Source organism: Solenopsis invicta, chromosome 4 (genome assembly GCF_016802725.1).
Source record: "Solenopsis invicta isolate M01_SB chromosome 4, UNIL_Sinv_3.0, whole genome shotgun sequence".
NCBI classification, from domain to species: Eukaryota; Metazoa; Arthropoda; class Insecta; order Hymenoptera; family Formicidae; genus Solenopsis; species Solenopsis invicta.
Window position 1 is genome coordinate 3,972,316 of NC_052667.1, and position 21,510 is coordinate 3,993,825.

At 42.6% G+C, this 21,510-nt stretch overlaps 1 protein-coding gene across 1 annotated transcript in view; it reads right to left on the reverse strand.

Annotated features, from left to right (window-relative positions):
• Positions 1–8,057: 8,057 nt before the first annotated feature.
• Positions 8,058–21,510, reverse strand: part of LOC105195823 (Down syndrome cell adhesion molecule homolog) — a 33,118-nt gene continuing 19,665 nt past the window's right edge. Inside the window, exons 2-9 of the mRNA XM_026136422.2 lie at positions 17,861–18,205; positions 15,839–16,153; positions 15,357–15,508; positions 15,125–15,269; positions 14,593–14,886; positions 13,859–14,248; positions 12,802–13,125; positions 8,058–9,113 (exon numbers count right to left, since the gene is read on the reverse strand). Of these exons, the coding sequence (XP_025992207.1) occupies positions 8,554–9,113; positions 12,802–13,125; positions 13,859–14,248; positions 14,593–14,886; positions 15,125–15,269; positions 15,357–15,508; positions 15,839–16,153; positions 17,861–18,205 (2,525 nt within the window). The 3' untranslated portion in view covers positions 8,058–8,553. The remainder of the gene's footprint in view (positions 9,114–12,801; positions 13,126–13,858; positions 14,249–14,592; positions 14,887–15,124; positions 15,270–15,356; positions 15,509–15,838; positions 16,154–17,860; positions 18,206–21,510) is intronic.

Below are 21,510 nucleotides of genomic sequence, written 5' to 3' on the forward strand. Positions count from 1 at the left end.
TTGTAAAAATGTCGAAAAATATATTCAGCAGTTTTCTTTTTAAACATAAAAGAATTTCTAAACATGAGCAAATTTTTTCGCGTTGTAAACTAGAATATCCTCTTAACTAGAAATACCAGATATTTTTCTCTCGGCATGGTCGCTCCGCGTAAAGAGATAAGAACGATCAAAAATTCATTAAAAAGCATGCGAACACGCGCAGCATACAGAAGAAATGTACGAGTGCGATAAAATTGAAATACCGACGATGCACGATAATTAAAAATGTAACAATTGATGTGTAACAATTATACGCTGCAAACAAGCCGCATTTCTTTCCATATAACTTTCGGTATTAATCATCGTAACGTAATTAAAATGTAAATCGATAAAGTGGATAAGGTGAAATCGATGCTAGAGATCGTTATCATAAACGTTTTTATGTCTTCTCCTCTCATTAATGGCGATCCGCGCAACGCAAACATGTCTGGACGCGTATCCAACGTCTCGGGCTATCCGAAGAATTCATCATTCTAACAAAGGAAGATAAGGAGTTTTTGGACGGCTATAAATTCCAGCTACGTGCTAGGCAACGTGCTGCGGTCTCGAGCGATAAAACGGTCCTGCGATTACTCGCGCCTCAACCGATGGCGGATTGCATTTCTCTCGGCGAAATGCACGGCGGGAACGATTAAACGCGTCAGCGGATTCTTATTTTCAGCACGCCGTTCTTAATTTCGCCGCTATACCCACGCCGGTACATATAGGTGTGGTCGCGTTTTATCGGCGTGGGTGTATCTCATTTCGTAAAGTGCGCGACCACTTCACTTTTCGCCCTCCTCCCTTCGCCCTCCCCGCGTATTCGTAGCTTACATTCATCCCTCTCCGGCTTCTATCACCGTGATTTCCGCCTGTCTCACCTCCGCCGATCTCACCTCCGCTCTGATCTTCCGCTCATCTCCGCTCAACCCGCCCTCGGAATAATATGTCGTGCGTTTCTGACGTGTTCCGCGACACGATGATGGGACGACGTGCCGAAAACGATGCGAGGCTCGATGGAGCGTGCCGGCGAGCTCATCGCTCGCAATTTTCGGAACGACCAAACACTCCCGAGCGACTCGCACGATCGAAACTCGCCTCGAGAGCCCATTCTTGTATGTACCGAGATTATATTGCACGTTCACTTCTCCAAAGCATCGCAACCGAAGGGAGAGAAAAAGAGAGAGAGAGAGAGAGAGAGAGAAACTGGATAGGGGGTGTGCGTTCTTTGAAGCCGGGACGCCCCGTATATTGTATGATACGAGACGCGGACGAGAAAGATTGTAATGGATTTTCGTAGCTTGGAAAGTGAATCGCGCCCGAGATGGAATAAACGCGAGAGCAAGGCTCTCCGCGTCGCGTCGCAACGCATTTAATAACGCGCGTTAAATTATCTTCTGTCAGCGAATATAATTATCGCGCGGCCGACGGCAGGAAATTGAAGCGGGACGCTATTTTCTCACCAAGGAATTTTCCGCTTCTCAAAATTCACAACAGCAATATTAATTAATTAAGTACTAAAAATTAATGTTAATAATTAACTTGTAGGTTAATTTTATCGTAAACGCCCTTACGCACCCTCCTTGATGTCGGAATACAGCTTTCTAATTCGACGCCATTTTTCAGGACGATTTTTGCGACGCATGCTGCGTATATTCGAAGTTGCTCTTTGATTATTAATTTAAAGCATAATCGATAAAATAATTTAGAGTTTAGAGCCCAAAAATGTCAGATCAATCTGTTGCGCACGAAACAAATGTTTAACGCCATTCAGGTTGTCCGTCGATATCAATCTTTATTTGCTATACACTTCAAGTCTCGTGTATTACGATCAATCATGATTGAATTAATGTAAATTACGTTATTAAATTTAAAAATATTAAAAACAGTTTATTTCGTCTAGCCGCTGTCTAGTGCAATTTTCAATATCTTCTTGCAAAAATACAATTCTATTATTGGGCATCGTGGCATTTCAAAATTGCAATCACATAAAAGTTTCTGTTTGGTGACGTGCCGTGGCATCTTGGTCGGAGCTAAGACGATGCAATTTTTCTCCGGATGTTGTCTGTGCACAAAGAGGATAAAAATGTTGAACTTTGGAAACTGTAACTGCACAAACAAATTGCTTAACACAGAAAATACGCGATTACAATATTGCATTATTGCGTTTTAATTTTTATTTTATTCTATATTGCATTTTATTCTGTATTACGATTCTTTGTTTTAACTTTTTTTTTTTTTTAAATAAAGATAGAGTCATTATAAATAAAAGCATTTAATTACAGAAGCGGTAGACGTCTTTCGAGGGAAGTGCAGTTTATACAAAAAATATGGAGCGTGTTTATTAAATAACGGTTTGCGAACGGGTCGGCGATCGTAAATTAAGAAGTGTAATACGGTAAAAAAGAAAAAAAATAAAACGAGTCGTGTGAAATTTAATATCGCAACAGATTGGTCGATCGTGATCGGCGGTTATTCGCGGAAAATCCGCACCCGGAGGTACAAGAATGGAATTCGCAGCCTGGCGCATATTTACACCCCTTGTACGAGATATGCGGCGGGAACATCTGCGAGATGTGGCGCGCGCCGGCATTACGAAGGATTGCGGTTGCATACTGCAGTTGATGCTCGGCGATAGACAGGCGGCTAAGCTGCTCGTACCAATCTGTCGCGCCCTAGTTTAGCCCCTAATTATTATGCATTGCCATGCAAATAGATGGCATTTAATCGACTTCCTGCAGGAGGCGGCAGTACACGCCCTCATGTGGGAGTTCTTTGACATGGCCACGAAAAAAAAAAAAAAAACAAAACACGAAGAACAAAGAGAAAGATGTAACGAGATCCATCTGATTGTCGTGGCACTTGTAGAACGTTGTTGACACTATCGCCGACGATGAGAACACCGCTTTAATCGCATTAGCCAGATCGTAGAGAGCCGCGTGAAGTAGGCCGTGGAAAACGGGAAATTAAACGAGTATTAGGAAACGGGTTATGAGGAAACAGACCCCCTCCCCCCCCTCTCGCTCTCTCTCTTTTTCTCCCTCGGTCGTCCTCCATCTCATCCGGCATTTCTACTCCTCGTAAATCTTTTTCATCGGGAAATTCGACGGTGCGCGAGATGAAATTTATGAACTCGAATGCGAGGACTTTCCTCCTTCTCTTCGCAAAAGGAGGAAAGCAGATCTGCGAGACACTTAACTCGGTAACATCAGGAGAATCTATAGGGAAGGAGAAAAAGAGAGAGAGAGAAGGGGGAGGAGACAAAAAGGAAAAAGAGAGAAGCCAATTACTTTAAGCGGGGATGAGGCGAAAGAGTAAAATTTGTAACGGAAGTTCGGCAGTGGTGAGGGTGAAGGCAATTCTGCGTTGACGTATCGCGGCGTCAAGTTTCGAAATGAAATATCCGGTTTCCGTACATTCGATCTTTTATCGGACGTATATTTCAACTTTGTCTAACGACTGCGTTATTAGGTCGACGCTTCTTCGCTCATATCCTGCAGGCGCAAGGGCGATACGCGATCAGTGAAATATTAAACCTTCAGCGTTACGTCGGCTGCTATTTATACCATTATTGTTGATACGGAAGAACTAATGAAACTTTGATACATATATATATATATACACATACACACACACACACACACACACACACACACACACACACACACACACACACACACACACACACACACACACACACACACACACACACACACACACACATATATATTGCACAGAATGGAGTATTATGTTCCCCTCGGCAGTTTTCCCGTTTGATCATGCTACTGTTAACGACAAGGAAATTTAATAGGATCGTGATTAAATTAGGTAAAAAAATTTATCCAAAAAACTTCTCTCATGTAAAAATCTTGTTTCATACAGATTACATGCATGGAATAGTACCAATTTTGGAATATCGATCTTTCAAATAGTCCCAACCACAATCTAAATTTATCAATTAATTCACATCAAATTCGCTGGTATTCTATTTTAGTCTGTTTCTCTCTCTCTTTCTCTCTTTTTTCCTGAAATTCGCTTGCTATATTACGCGTCACGTTACGCCGCATTTTTACGATAAGCGCGATTACGGCGGTTCGCAAAAAAATCTATATTCCATACGCGGGTTTACAAGCTTACGCCATTTTCTCATAAAAATGGACAAGAAACGACTGCCCCGTTGCCGTCATCGACAAAGTTTTTCCTTTTCAGCGCGTAATTTCGACGCCGCCGACAGTTCGGGAAATGTCGCGCAGTCGACATTAGCTTCTGTGTCGCGGTCTGCAGACCGAGAGAAAAACGAATCGGTTTCTCGCGTCGTTTCGACACGAAAAAAAAGGGGAAGAAGGAAGAGAGAAAAAGAGAGAGAGAGACAGAAGTCGATTTGGCGGACGTAATTAGCCACTTCCGTCGTCCGGTCGGAGCGTAACTGGCGCGCGTCGAAAATTTTCCCGAGAAAATTACTGCGATCGCGGCGAGCTGCGGCTGCTGCTGTCCCGGCGGATACCGCGCCGTAAAATTTCACGGTATCGTACCGCGAACAATATTCCCGATATTTCCCGCTTTCGAAGCCGCGTCGCGGATACGACGCCCTCAGGGGCCTTCGTCATGGTTACTTTTGTTCTACGACTAGGTTTCCCGACCGATTCCCGCCATCTCCGCCGTCTTCTTCGTTACGCGCTTGCCGATGTCAACGCCGCCCGCCGCGCATGCATGCGATGCGCGCGTAACGCGAAACGTAATGCGACGTGAACGACGCAATCAATATATAACGAGGCGAATGCAACGCGGAAAATAGACGTGTAAATTATTCGCGCTTGAAAATTATATTCACCGTTCTGTTAATATGGGAGGAAGGAATAATTTTTCGCATGTACATGTGTCAGCGATATAATAGACGTACCGCTATATTGGACGCATCGGAGTGCATTGCAACGGGCATATATTTTTACCCGAGGAAATCCCAACGTCGAACGAGAGACGGGGGGAAAAAATGATTAATGAGAAAACGAGAGGAAGAGGAAAAATGTAAAAGATTGAAAATAATCGAGGGATATCTTGGATAGTAAGCACCGGTTGGAAATCTTAGCGGAAAATATAAAATTTTTCACGGTATCGTATCGCGAACAGTATTCCCAATATTCTCCGCTTCGCGGCATCGCTGATACGATACCGCAGGGGCTTCCACATTACTGTTATTCTCGACCTGTGCAGTCGTTTGAGTTCACTACCGTGAATAAATACAGTCTTTTCAGCCAGGAATTTCGAGCCTTTACACTCTTAATACAAGCGCCTGAACAGTGTAATGGCGAAACGTTCCTCGCTTTATCATTTCTTCATTTTACGCGAATTTATCTTACGTAAGAGAATGCCATTTTATACAAGTGTTTTGTAAACGTCCGTAATCGATTGGCGTTTGTTTTTAACGACGAAACGCAAAACGCTCGTTACGAGATTATCAACTTGCGATGAAGCATCGCGGGCGGCGCATTTCGGATAAAACGCTGTCAACGTGCGCAAGTGACGAGATTTCTCGGGGTAAACAGCCAAATTGTCGGCAACGAGGGACCAAGTAATATTCCTGACAGTGCGATCTAAAATGTTAATTTGCCGAATAGTCGGTGCGAAACGGACGAAGAATCTAATTCACGGTATAGCCGAGTGCAAATTAACGACGACGCCGTTCAGCGTTCTATTCGAGAATAGGATTAACGAAATACTTAATGCAATCGCGCTCAATCTTCATTTAGTCGCGCATTCACGAAAACGAAATTAAGTCTTATGCAAGAATAACGTCTATCATTGTCAGAGGGAATAATTAATTTCCTCGCTTTGACGCTTGAAATCACCGCTGTTCTCCAGATAACAAGAGGGTCTCGACGGCGGAATTTCATGAATCTATGTCTAAATAGAATTTCTCATTCGTACTTTCTCCCGCGGAGGGACGCATTTACCAATATATGTAAACACCTCACCTTGCAATTTGATAAGCTCGGATATTATTCTCTTGAGCACTTTAGTTTCGCCCGGTTAACGATGTCTAGGAATCAATGAACGACTATTTTTGTTTTTTTATTTTTATTTTGGACGAAAATAAGAAAAGAATAATTTACTCAATTTTTTTTTAATTTTTACTTTTTAAAGCCTTTCCATTTTTAATATTTTAATAATTTGGCGAGGAAAATGGCACTCTCCAAAAATATTACAGTCGTAAAAACGTAAAGGCAAAATGTTGATTTTTTTTGTCACCAAATCTACGTGCTTAAAGTACCTATAAAGAAAGAACAGATGTATTTTGCAACTTGAATTTAACTAACAGACTACTTGGCAAATAATCAATTATTAGCCGTGCGAAAATGGCACTCTGGGATCGTTCGTTGTCGCCGCGCTAATCTCAAATTCTTTGCCGACACTTCGGCGTCGTGACGATGCAAGGATTACTCTCGAGGGACCGACGAGCGCAAGCACTACGTGTATAAGAGTCGTCAAATTATTCTGGACGTGCTTGTCGACGACGTGCATTCCCACCTGACGCGGCGGGGGGAACTCTCTTTGGGATATATCGTGGTTTGTTTATCCGAAACTACCGTCCCAGGCCGCGTTGCCAGGAGATCCGTCTCTGTCACTTCGTATACAAAGGACTTGGGGAACGACGACGGTGTTGGCGAACGACGACGACGACGACGACGACGACGACGTCGACGTCGACGACGACGGGATAAGGGGATCCGGCAACGGCGGCGGGCGGAAGAGTGTCATATAACGACAGCTTATTTCGCACGGTATACCTCGAACGTCGATGACCAGGATGACCGGTAGATAGACGAAGGACGGAGAAAGGGGAGGGGGAAGGGGGAGGGGGCAAGAGGAGTGAAAGACCGAACCTCGGGTTCATCGAGCGATCGAATCGCCTACTTCCGCCGGCTCGCCGGATCGCTGGCAGTTTATTTCCGCCTGACGTGGAATCGAGAGTCGATGGGCTCGAGGGGCGCGTTGTCCTAACGATGTGATTTATCGTCGTCTACGAGCCCTGACAGGTTCCCGTCATCGTCGGTACACAGACAGCGGGACGCCCACGTCGATTTCTAGCTTATCGCGCAACCGGCGACGATAAGCGGCTTACTGGAAGTCTGTCGAAGAGCAAACCGTCGGTGGCGTTGCTGAAATAGCGCAAACAACGGAAGTCGCGCGGCTTAAGGACGGGGGGAGGGGTTGCAGCGGCTGCGTCGCTTGGCGATCAGAGACGCGATCTATATACGTATGTATGTATAAAGTCGGAGGTCGCGCGGGGGACGACGCCTCAAACTCTCGGATTTTACGTTATATCCTCTCATAATCATGAACGTGAATCGTGAACTTCTAAACGGGAAAATCGCTTTAGCGCACATCCGATGATATTATCGATAATGCGCGTGCGATACTCTTTATATATTCCATAAGTTCACTTATAATTGGACTGGGTTAGGATTCTATACTCGGCCATTCATATCACGTGCGAATATTGCGGCCGTATGACGTTGTTAGTGAGTGCCAATTTAGCCATCGGTCGGCGAACCAATTCACCAACCTGTCAAACTGTCAGCATGGCGGGCACGCGAACGTATACGCGGGTGGTGTCCGTATACCGAGCAACGCCGGGATGGACAATTTTTAGCTACATCGTGAGGACTCGTCAACTGAAATAAGTTCGAGTCATGGAAAATGAAATGTCAGACTTGTCCGAAAGTAATTAATCCCTCTTTAATACTTACCCCCGATTTCCTGCGAAAGCTTTAATTAATTAATGCTAAGTCTAATATTCAATCGAAACGCGACCGAGTAGACCCTTGAAATAGAAACTAATATAACATTAGAATGGGATTAATAAAAGTCCAACGAGTTACTTTTGGTAAAATAATAAATAGTTAATATAATATAGTTATGTAAATAAAATAAAAGATTGTATCATTAGCGATCGTGGTTGGATAATTCTTAGAGAGATTTCTAACGACGACCGGAAGGACATCAGGTGTGGGAATGCGTAAATAACAAGAGCGAGAACGTGCATATTAAACAACAAGATTTATTTATCCGTATATACAAACGTTTACATTTGACCATTTAATTAACCACAAAGCACGATGAAACATCCGTAGACAAAACATTTACGCTCCTCCAGACAGTCGCGGATAGTTTTACGGGAGAAGGCTTCCGACGAGAGACAGAGGTAACGGGAAGTCTTTTTTTTTTCTTTGTTTTTTTTTCAACGGCGGAAAATTATTGTCTCTGTACACGCGCATGATCGCGCCCTGGCGTCCCAAGTATCACGTTTCCCTTAGAACGAAGCTAACGCAGCTATACCCTCTCTTACAGCTAGGTGAAAAAACAAGAATAGGAATGTCGCGAATGCCGACACGTGCTGCGGTCGGGAGAGTTGGGTCCTTAACGGTATTTATTGTCTATTTACAAGCGTCGTTTAATCGCGTACGACGGTTTGGCGAGCAGCATCGGAGGGTACTGACCCGGATAGCCAGATGCAAAGAGACGCTATACCTTCGTCTATATACAACTCTCCTGTACACGCAGACTCCTCGTGTAGATATCGTGAGTGCGATGCACCGGCAGCGTACTGGGTCGTATCGGGCTCAGGCTCTTCTCGCTCTTCTCCGCGTAGCCGTTCGGATAGATCCAGGAGTCTTTGGCGTGAAGCACGGACGAGGGCGACGGATAATCGAGGTCCTCGAGGCACCTGAAGTCCTTGGCTCTCTCGGACGGCTTGCCGGACGCGTAGCCCGGCTCGAAGATGTCCGGTCGTCTCTCGACGTTCTTGCTTGGTATCACGTCCGGATCGTCATCCGGCACGTCTACGTTTATCTGCTCCTTCAAGTCGTCCCGGTGAGCCTCGTTCGTCGTCGTCGCCGCCGGCGCCGCCGGCCGGTCCTCCTTGCTCTCGTACTGCACCGGCTCCACCACCCGCGCCTTCGTCGTCTGCGTCGGATGGTTTCGACGATACAGGGTCAGCGTTATCCCGACGATCAGAATGCAAATAGCGGTTATACCGCCGGCGAAGCACGCTACCAGGAGGCTATAATCGGTCGCCTCGTCCGAGATGCCGCGACCTGCGAAACAAGCGTAAAAAAAAAGGTCGTGACTCGCGTAGGAGGGCTCGTTACATATTTTTCTAGAAATAACGAGAGCGCTTCGATCTTGGAATATATATCGCTGGATTGTATATTAATAGTGTGACCTTTTAAAAAAATATGTACTCGTATATAACAGATAAATTCTCGAGGCTAGATTCCAAGCGAGATTTAAACATAAAAGAGTCAACGTAATTCGAAAAGGACTAGATCTCTCCTTCTCGATAAAACGCTCGATATCTGCACGAAGGAGAAAGAATTTTGCTGCCGTGGCAAAACCGTCGTTGCTGCTCTGTTGCTGCTGTTGCTGCTGCAGCTGCACGTTCGACGTGAGAGTGACCAATTTTATAAACCAATTATTCGATATTGCAGTAAAATCTGTGTTTTGTTGATAAAATAAAAAGGGTCTTACTGCGCGCATACGTGTGCGAGTAAATTTGTTCGCGGAAATCAAATTTGTTGTTAAAACAAATTTACATTGTTGCCGAAACAAAATAGTCCATTCCGAACGACTGTGCATTTTGCTATTAACATGCATTTAACAGAGTTTTATAGTGACGTTCGACGTAATTAACAAACATGGACATTAATATTCGCGATGATGCAAGAAGCATTTGATCAATTCTGTACGTCGTTTACGTTAAAGTGTGCGCGCGGCTATATTGGCGTTTATCCAATGATGACGATACTTGCGAGATGAGCACGCGGCGTGCGCGTTATCGATCCGAATAATACGTACGTCAAGTTAGTTTTGGACCATCGACAATGCGCGCACATCACAATTCGATAATTAAGCGGTAATCAGCCACATCGGATTAGTGCGTAACGATGGAAACGCGCGTTTCGGCATTTTCTTTTCGGATTCCGGCAAATCGATTTCCATTAAACGGCAAATTTCGTATCGGCAATTCGCGTCGCGAGAGACGTTTTAGCCGTAAAACACGCGCTCGCGCACGTATGCGGATACATTACGGCTCTTTAACGTTACATGAGATGAAAATCTACACGAGGTGGAATCACGTCGTGCAAATTTCAAGGGATAAAACCAGTAATAATTCCTACGGGTAGTTCCATTCTTAATGCCTCGAACGCAGGATAGCGTGTATCGGACAATCTAATCCGGGGAATCCGAAAAAATATCTTACATCAATTATTACATGTTTCCATTGCACCGTTACAATTATTTCTAAAGAGACGAGTTTTCGCATTTGTTGATTGCGTTAACTTGGGAATATCGCGATGTCTAATTCCTCCGGTCGCAGGGACACTCGTCGTCGGGATTAACGGCTGGCCGTTGCGCGCAAAACGTACGATTTCCTAAGGTATATCCGTATATTCTCGACCGGCAAAGAACATTCGTCCTCATCAGGATGGACGTCCGAACTGATGGCGACATCAACAGCAGCGCGTCCGGCAGCGTCGTCGTTCGTCCCAACGTGTCCGGTAAACGAGATTCGCTTTTTCCGTGTACTTATTGGATCACGGAGGAAACGCAGGCAGCTTTCGGAAGCAAAGATTAAGAGGAAGACGGAGAATCAGGTCCGCGGACGGAGATGGCCAGGCTCTTTAGAATTCAGAAAACGCCTCGGTTCGTTAGCCAACGAACGGTCTCCTTATCGTGTATGTGTGTATATCCGTGCGTGTGTGTGTGTGTGTGTGTGTGTGTGTGTGTATATACATACACACATGCATATACGTCGTGACGCGCATACACGCGCGCGAGCGTACGCGATCGAGAATGGAAGGCGGACACGCGAACGCGATTGTCTGAGTCCGTCATCCTCGAAAGCTCTTTTCCCACTCCGCGCGCGTGTCTCTCCATTGCTGCACCGTCAAGAGGGAGTGGAGTATTTGCCACCCCTGCGGGAATAGGTAGAAGCTACTTGGACGGGACCTGGCGCAATGTCTGGGAACGTTTGAGGGGCTTCGAGATACGCTTTCCGATACGCGACAGTGGGTGGCGGCGCGACGGTACGCAGCCAGGATTCGGGATGAACTTCTCCGGTCGCGGGATGTGCGTGTACGCACGCACGCGGGACGACGATGTATATATCGGTTGCCACACATTTGCGTTTACCACACGGCGGAATCGTGCGCGAGCCGGCATGAATAACCCATGAGGATGGAAATTAAAGACGATAAATGCACCTGAAATGAGGCAGCGGCGAGGAAAGGGACTTGGGCTTTATGGGATTTTAATTCAAGGCCCGCGCGATACGCGGTGCGCGGCGCGGTGTGGCCGCGTTTTCTCAAAAGCGGCATGGAAACTTGCATAATTACATCGGGAAGTTTTGACGGAGGTCGTTGATTAGTAATGTCGACGCGCGACTTGGCGCCGCTCTTCCGTCGATATAAATTAATATTTGATCAAGCCGTCTCGCGCTTGATTACAGAAATGTCACGACAAGCTCTCGATTCCGTGACTACCGAATCCGAAATAGATTTAATCGATCGTCAGAATTTGAACTTTCCATCGTCAAAATTGATGAAACGTTTGTTAAATATTCTAACGCTGTCAGGAGACATTGAATGCAGCGCTTCGTATAATATTAGCGTAACAGTCACGGAAAGGGCGATATGACTGGGATGGGAACTTAAATTCATGAAACTATAATATCACATAACTAAAGTAAAAAAAAGGATAAAATTATATAAGAGAACTGTGAATGGAATTGTGAAATGGAACTATATAGAATTAACAATTGGCAAAAATAAACGAGCGAAGAAATGTTAAAATTAATAATCAACATATTTGTGCTAATTAAAAAGCATTTAATGAGCATCAATTATAAGATTATTAGAGCCATTTGTCAACTGACTTTTTTTTTAAATCGCTCTTTAATCAGCAGAAATATACAGATTATTAATTTAACATTCTTTCACTCGTTATTTCAGTCTATTGTTAATCGATACGGTTTGTTCTTTAAATAAGAGCTAAATTATACACTTCATTTATAGAGTTGAAAAATTTAATGAAAGGTCTGTGAATGAAAGACGTGAGAAGACACGTCTCAGCGAGCGCGTTGTTTAGAATTAAAAATGTTCGAAAATTGCTAAAATTATTTTAGGGCTGATTCGTACGTATGCGTACAATTTCGTCGAAAACAAACAGGATCGCGTTTATGATGTGCTGGGCCGTGTATACTTAACTCCATCGTGCAATTCGGTCCAATTAAGAACCCCAGCTGAACGTTTCGAAATTCTTTCTACGACGGTCGTTAGCGCTTTATTAACTCACCTCGTTATTATTTTGCCTCCGACATTAAGATTACGCAATGAAGGTAGGAGAGAGCTAATCACGACGGGCAAACACTATCGACGTAATACAATCTACATACATTAAGACCGATAATAATAATAATAAATGGAAATTACACATGGGAAAGATACAGCAAAGATATTCCCAAGAATAAACTCTCTCGAGACGTTTCGTAATCTCGAGCGCGCCCTCACCACTGATTGTGAATTTTGCCGGCCAAGATCTATTCATATCATTACACGGCAAATTCGTCTAATTAGTTTCAAGTAATTGTTGAAACACGCCAAGTTTATAAGTGTACCGCTCAAATGATATCGAGAGTACGAAATCGTTCCTTCAGAATAATAACGCTAGGAATAATAACTTTTAATTAAATTGGAGCTTTAAAAACAATGGTATAAAACTCACCCGTGGTGTACATCGCTACTCCTTTGAGCGTGACTGGTTCAAGAACAACGGGGTCGCTCCGACCCTTTGCGTTGACGGCATAAAGATGAAGCCTGTAATTCCGTCCCGGCTCTAAGCCGGGGACTTCGAAAACTGGACCGGATGAGCCGGATCTATCCGTGTTGGTGTGGTTCAGGTAGATGGTATTGACATGATAAACGTTCTCCTCGCTGTAGACCTCTAGCTCGTAATTAGTCAAGGGCAAACCACCATCGAATCCCTCTGAGCACCTGACGATCAGCCAGTCCGCGTCCCTCGAGTCGGTGGCTTTAAAGTCTTCGTGACCTGTTTCACACGGACGCACACATATCGTGGCGGTTAAGCTCCCTCCCGAAGGAAGAAAAACACTCGGACTCGCTAGACCTAATTGCTTCCCGGCGCGAGCGTCGTCGCGGCAAAGCACACTCGATAGCGTCGATTAGGGGGTCAGATCGAATTAATTGGATAATAGTCTTAGCTAGACTTGCATAATAAGTATATACCATATTTCGAGAGGCTGTAATTAGCAGTGGGCATCGGGAACTGCTATTCGAAATAACTAATAAATCCTCAATCGACGATCATAAATCTGAGCGAATGCGAAAGGCAACTTTAAAATGAGTTATGTTTGAGTGTCGCATTGTTTGCTAAAAAAAACTGCATCGTAACTTAGTTAAAATCGAAACGAATAAAATATCTTTTTGCTTTCTATTCGTTTTGCCCGTAAAAATGAGAGAAAATACTAAACATATATACATATATTGTGTAAACATTTCTATAATGATTTTGCCTCGTGTAAGTTGTCTAATTCAATTATGAGAAAGAAGACGATCCTGTTCTCTCGATAGTATTGATGATCGATAAAAAGTAATTTTACGGGCGTTTTCACGGTTATCGTATCTTTCGAGGGGAAACAAGGAAACAAGCTGTTGAACGCATCGACCGCATAAGGCGTCAGCGTCACGATGATGGCCGGGTATAATGGCGCAGTTAGCAGGTCGTTGCGAGGGTTCCCGGGACCCTCCTGTGTTTCTCTTACCCATTCGGTACGCGTAGGGTCCGGTCGACTGGAGGGCCGTGCAGTTCTGCAAGGGGTAGGGCTTTCCGGCGACGATGATCTGAAAGAGACAGGGTGTCTTCTGCATCCCTATCCGATTTCTCGCCCAGCAGGCGACAGTCCCGTAGTCCATGTCGTTCTCCGGTGTATAATTCAGTCTGGAGCCATGCCAGTGAGTCGTGATTAGGCTGAGCGGTTTGACCTGCGCGTACCTCGTAGACGGCATGTTCATCAACTCCCCGGAGTTGTTGAACGTCCAGCGGAAGGTCGTGGGCGGCGGTTTCGACTGTACGCCGCAGACCAGCGAGATCGTTTCGTGCTTCAAGGCGCCGACCACTTGGGTGGAAGAGCCGTCCTTGCAGATCGGTGCGTCTGAAAATACGAGGGCGCCGGCTGGTAGATTCAATTTACCGTAGCGCACGCTCTCGCGCTCTCGTGGACGTCACGGTGGGAAAAATAAGGGCCCGGCGGTTTTCAATTTCCATTCCTTACAGCGGCCACCGATAATTGACGCTTTTATGTAAACGCGATTTACCAGTGCCCGCCCGGCTCAATATCGACAGTGTTGCGATAAGAAAGTGAATGTATTAATAAAATTAGAATAACGATGTCGTCGTCCCAGGAGGGTTCGAGAGATGATGAATTAAAAACACTCCTGAACTCGGCTATCGGTCGCGCGCGAATCGATTCGGATATATAAAAAGAGATATACTCACACATCACTTCGAGAGTTACCGAACGACTCATGGATTTCCCTTCGACGTTGGCTGCCATGCAGGAATATTCCCCGGCGGAGCTTTTCGTCACGCTCTGCAATACTAGGGATTGCCCACCGGGAAGAATAATCCCTGCGGTGGCGTTCTGATGCAATTCCTTGCCGTCTTTGAACCAAAGTAGCTTGTAAGACTTTGGATTGGCTCGTACGTCGCACTCAAAGTAGACGTCGTCGCCCTCGTTTATATCGTTCGCCTTCAAACTGGAACCCAACTTAATGCTCACCACCGGTGTGTCTGAAAGCATCGGTAGCGAGAAGTATCTCTCTCATTTATTTCTTATAATTTCGTACACGATCGCAATTAAAAAAATTGTAATTAAAAGGAAATGAAATTGTTTATGAAGAGAAATGAAACGTATCAAAATTGAAAATGTTGATTCGATTTAAAGAATTTTTTAAACTTTGAACAAGAGCTTTATGATCTGTGATTTTAAATAACTCAGGATAGATTGCGAAAGGGTGCAACGACTTACAATACACCAGTAAGTGCCACCTATCCTCCAAGGCACTGCTAGGCACCACGGGATTTTCTGCCCTGCACGTCAGAAATTTTCCATCGTCCTCGATAGTCGGCACGTAGCTCAGCACACTTCTCGTGACGTTCGGACTGTCTGCGAACTACGAAGAACTCAGAATGCCATCGCGCGACGGACAAGTCCCATACGTCGAAAATGACAATCGTCCGTTTGCGGATGATATACTCACATTTCTAGCCATGTGCTTGACTTGATGGGTCCCTTTCCACCAGGTAATCACCGCCTCCGGTCTAGAACCCGAACTGACGCACTCGATCTCGTAAGTTCTTAATGCCGACAAATGAAATCTCTTGTTCGTAATGTTGACCACGAGCGGCTTCACTGCGATGAAGAATTACGCGGTAATGAGTTTTGTATAATATATCCATCACGATATTTTAATTTTCCACTCCGTTACGTTATACATCATCAATTTATTAATTTGAATAATAAATCTTAGGTAAAATTGGTGCAACGGAAAGTGATTTAATTAAAAGTGTATACGCAAAATGATATAAATTTTTCAGTGTTCTTTTTTCGAATTCAATATAAGAAAAAAATTATGGGAAAAAGATGAAGCGGAAAATTGTTTTAAAAATTACTGCAATTCATAATTTAAGTTCTAAAGACTTCGTTCTAACAAAATGAATCGAATATCTCGATTACACTCACGGTTCACATCCAGAATGACCTCGGAGGTCAGCGGCGTCATAAGCTGAGTGTTGCTCGCCTTGCAAATTAGCCTCGTTCTCAGGAAGTCCCTGGTGACCCTCGGAATATCCAGACGATTTATCGTTATATCATCGTGCTCTTGCGTATACGTATCGTCCAGGACTTTGTTGTTGAAATACCACGTGACCCTTGGCGGAGGTGAACCACCGATCACCTCGCACAACAGGGACATCTCGCTTCCCTCGTTAAATGGTTGCAGTATTTTAGCTAGGCTCCTGCTAGCGCCGGTATAAATCACTGGCTTTTTTGGCGGCACTGTCAGCAAATTGAATTCCGATTCATTCAAAAATTTATTTCCGTGACATCGGCACACGCCACGTGTTCGTTGTATTGAATTATATTTTCTTTATTATCATTTCCTTTAATAAGATCGATTTTATTTTCATCATAAATCCATACTGATACGCGATCTCTGTGCCGCGATATAACAGTAACAATTTAAACTGTGATTTTAATAGCTCTCGGAAAAAAATCTAAACGTTTTAATATATCTGAATCTGCGTAGTCAGGTACAATGTTATCAAATTTCCGTTCAGCAAAAGAGTGCCTGCGGCGGACAGTGACCGCGGAATGAGAATTAAGATATAACGGCCGGGTCTTTGAATCTTTTTTTTTTTTCTGCAAGAGCACGCCAGTGACCTCAGATTAGCACCTGTTGAGCCAGTACTATGACGTTGAATTAATTGATTCAAAATTGTATTGCTGAAACTGCATTGGCTTTATACCTTATCGCATCAAATCACAATGATCCAGCTGTTTGTTCCTATTGGAACTGGTCCAATCGCATCTCCCGGCTTCGTAAACTTCATTTCGTCTCGTAGCTCTATTTCCACATGACTATCCAATACCCGCCTGCGCGCGCGGAAGGTTGAGGCCGAGCGAATCAAACTATCTCTTCGATTTACTACTGTTTTCCGCGGTTACGCACCGCCCGCGTAAATCTCACCAACAGATATAATACAAAACGAATAAATCACGAATGAATAGAGAGATAGCCGCCCATATGCGTCGCCTGATTAAAATCCCATAAAGCACAATCTGTCCACCAACGTCGCTCGATAAGCCACAGTTTTGCATTATAAAATGCTATATTCTGTCGTAATAACAGATAATTGGAATAATAATGAAAAATTAATCCTAACAGACCGGTCGAGATAATTTTTAAATTATTTGTAATTTATTTCGTTGCATTTTAAATTTATTAATTGTGCCCTGTCAGTTTGAATAAATTGTTTCACGTTTTTTTTTTTTTTTTTTTTTTTTTTTTTTTAGAAGAACAGCTTATAAATATCGTATTACATTCGTGTGCAGTATTACTAACAATGTTTTAGTTAACTATAATTATTAGTTTCAATTTTTGTACATTTTTCTATATTTTAATTTTTTTAAAAATTACTTTTATATAATTTCAAATGATACATAATGCAATCAATATACTTTATGACCGCGAAATGTACCAACATATTTAAATCAAGAAATATTGGTTCAAGTGAATCTTAGTGCAAATATTCTCAAATAATAATTTCATAGATGAAATATACATATACGTTTATAAGTTTTCTCAAACTGTACGCCGCACGTTTGTTGGACTTAAAACTCAAATGATTTATATATATTTAGAGAATGTTCTATTTGTATAAAACCATCACTGTGCACTTTAATCAATTTTTAGTCTTCAATCTTGATAAATTTCTATCACTTTAAATTCTAGGAAAATTCTAACTTTCATAAATAGCGTTTTTTCTTAATTACTTCATAAATATTTTATTACGAATCCATTTTAATTTAGATCTAATGAAATATAAAATTTGTTCAATAAATTTTGATGAAATATTAAAGTTTTATAACAATTAAATTTGACAGGTGTGCTGTTAAAGTACATTGACTGTAATTTATGACCACTTATATAAAGTTATATGTGTAAAAATAGATATTTTCGGTTTCACACGTTAGAGAACTCACCTACGACCGTAAGATTAATCTTCTGATTCTTCGTGGGACTATTCTTAAAATCCACTCTGCATCTATATACACCACCATCCGTAGACTCCAAAGGATCTATCTCTAGCTCGGCGGGCTTTACGTCCGTCTTCATAACCGCCCTTTCAGCGAACACGTACGGATCCGACCAAAGCCTCGCCTGTGCTATCTGCCTCCCCCGAGCATCCATGCTGTATATCGGTTCGCCGTCCTTTTCATCTTTGTACCAAAATACCATGATGACCGTCTCGTCTTTAATCGGCGGATCGATGTCGCAAGGTATCTGAGCTTTGAAACCGGCCACCGCGCTAACGTCTGATATAGGCACTGAAAAGTACGGAAAAGCGACAGAGTTAGCCTTACGGAAAGGATCTAGTTCTTCACATATATTTTCGACACACACACACACACACACACACACACACACACACAACTTTTTTAACATATTAAAGGTATGCGAATCAAACATATGTGAGATCGAATCAAATCTTTTTAATTCGAATATAAATTGAATTTAAATCAAATGTTTGGATTTATTTTTGGATTTACATTACATTTACATTACATGATAATTTAAACGTAATAAAGTATTTTTAATAACGTTACAAATTTTTTTTAATACACGAGAAAAACAATTGTGAGAATTTAACAAAAATGATTTTAAAAAATGTGGTACACATTTATAACAGATATTGAATAGACAATCTGTGTGAATTATATTGATAAATGAATAAGTTCATATCGTACAAATTGTAATATTACTATTGAAGTCATAGTGCATTTTATTAGGAAAATATGATGTAGAAATTTTTCATATTTTTTTCTAAATTCTATAAAATCATAATACAATCTATAAAATATTGAAACAAATTTACGAAGACGATTGTTCATTATGTATAGAAATTTTTGAATAATTTATAAGAGAAACGGTAGAAAAGAATTTTGGAACCCGGTAAACAATCAGACACATCGAAGAGAATTGGAACACATCGATATAATACAAATAATAATATAAATAAAATAATCAAATAAACAATTGATTCGAAATTCTCAAATTTATTTAAATTCAAACTTTTTATATTTTATAAATTAAATCAAATTTACTGTAATTCAATTTGATTCGAATTCAATGATTCGGTCTCTAAAAGATATATTGGGATTGGACAAAATACTGCAAATACCTAGAAAACACAACACTACCTTTTTATTAATGTAAGAGATTAATCTGCTAATTGTTTTTAGTACGGACTTTATCTTTATTTGAAATAAGGTCATGCTTGAATAATTACCAATGGGATGTTGTACTATTCTTTTAGCAGATTATCCGTCAATTGTTTATTCAAGTGATATTAAAAAAAGAAATCTTTTCTGACATTATTTTCTAAAATTGCTGTTTGTTGTTTAAAATTTCAATACTGTTTTTCTTGACCAGTATAACTGCTTGACTTAAATACCATCATTGTGATAACTAGTTTAATAACTTGAACATCCTCTAATGTCCTCTAAAGATATTTTATTAAAAGAATGATATAACATTGCAATGATAACTGTTTAAATATCGCATCATTTTATTCCAAACAAGGATAAAATGTACTAAAGACAAATAATGGGCCAACCTTTTATTAATAAAATAAATAGTCTACTTTCTAGGTATCTATATTATTTTTGTCAATTTTCTGTATGTATCATTTCAAATATTATATATCTAAATTCTTCGTATTATTCCTCGTATATCTTAAAATCTATCCTCATATATTTTAACAATAAATTTTTCACAACTCTTTCTCAACTTTGTATAGTAACTCGATTAATTAACATTCTTTAAGCACGAAACTAATCCTATTACGTTAATTTTGCAAACTACTCTTTTCGATCTCGCATTCATCGAACGAGTATTATCTCTAACGAGTTCGGACGCGTTATTACGGACATTCTCACCATAGTTATGCGATTGCAATGCATTGTAGACACTGCACGCGTAGGACATGACAATTCTCCAGCGAGAAATACGCGCATTCTCGGGCAATCGCCTCGTTGCGTTTCTGTGGCTACGCTAACGGGTCCCGTATCCGGTAACAACGCGAACCCCCCTCCCCACGTACGTTTTCTCACTGAGACCGCAAATTTGGAGTTTCAGTCAGTCACCGTCGGCGCCGATCGAATTACTGCAAATTGGTCGAACGTCCCCGGGTCCGAGCGAACTCGGGGGCGAACCGGGCAGTACCAGAGACAGAGAAAGCGTGCACGCGCGCGTGCGGTCGTGCATAGAAACGAAACGCGCGGGGCGCGCGTTTGCCGAACGGGGCTGTGCACGTTCGGGTGAACCCAATTAATCGGTCTACTTGCCGATTTATAACGGCGCGCCAGCCGCGCCGACCGTCGGGCGCGATTTTATTGGCTTTCATAGCCGTCTCATCTATCGTCCTGGCCTTGGTCTAACGCCCAACCAACAGCCGACCACGGCGGTCTCATTATCTTTTCCCTCGTTGACCTTAGACGTAACAGCTATACCGAGAGAGAAAGAGTTACCTTCGAAACGAGCGTCCGTCGTCACCGCTGGAGATTAATTGAGCGCGAACGCGGCTGACGTGTATTGACTTTTTCTACTGCGAGACTCGGTGTGCCGGGCGCGAGAAAAAAAAACGCGGCTTGGGGTAGCCGGCGCATAATCTATATTTTTCTTTTTCTTTGGTTTTTTTTTGAAGATGTTAAATCTGATTTGATAACTTTGGAAAAAATGTCGTTACGCGATTATTCAATTCGATAATTATTTAACTCGATTATACGTTGAACGCACTTAATAATCGTTGGTGGGATTACTTTACGGTTTCCTGTTGAGTGCAGATATTTCAAGTTATTCCTTAATGAAATCCATAAATTTACTTCCTAGTGGAGTAAGATTCCCATTTTAATATCAATAGAGGACGCATCCGATGGCTCTCTCGCGTAACGACGACCTGGATTTCGTTACCATCCAAATTCGACGTTGACGTGAGCTCTGAGGATTCATCACGGACGATGGCGGTGTTAATGATACGATGTAATTAATGCCAGGTGATGAATGGCCGTACGCACGAAGTAACTCGTTAACAAACGGCAACGAGCACGTGGGCTCCGCTTTCGCACCTTTGCGCTCCACTGATACGTGGCTCTGAATATTCACACGTTGACGCGTTTGCATATCCGTGCATCGCTGAAGTTATGCCCGGGTGAAAATTGCGCGAGGTAGCGCGCGATTGCGTTATGGGAAATAGAATGCGTCGCGTAAACATTTACGAAGAGCAAACCAAGATACGTACAATTATAACGTTCGCGCGAAATGTTGTGATACTCCTGCAGACACGATGCAATTACGCTGAGCGGATTTCGTGAAAAATTATTAAAAGCGGCAGGATCAATATTTAGAAAGCGCGTCGAATCCGCGACCGTTAACGACCAGACGTTACGAGCATAATCGGTCGCGAAACGTGTCGATTAAATGTTGCGAATGGCGGAAAGGGAGGGGGTGTCGTTAATGTCGCAATTAAAATGTTAATAGCGCCGGCGAGTCCTATTACCTCGTTAAATCCTCTCCATGAACCTTGCAAATTGATGACTTAGACAATGAGCCATCGACAGACTCGGCGCACGCA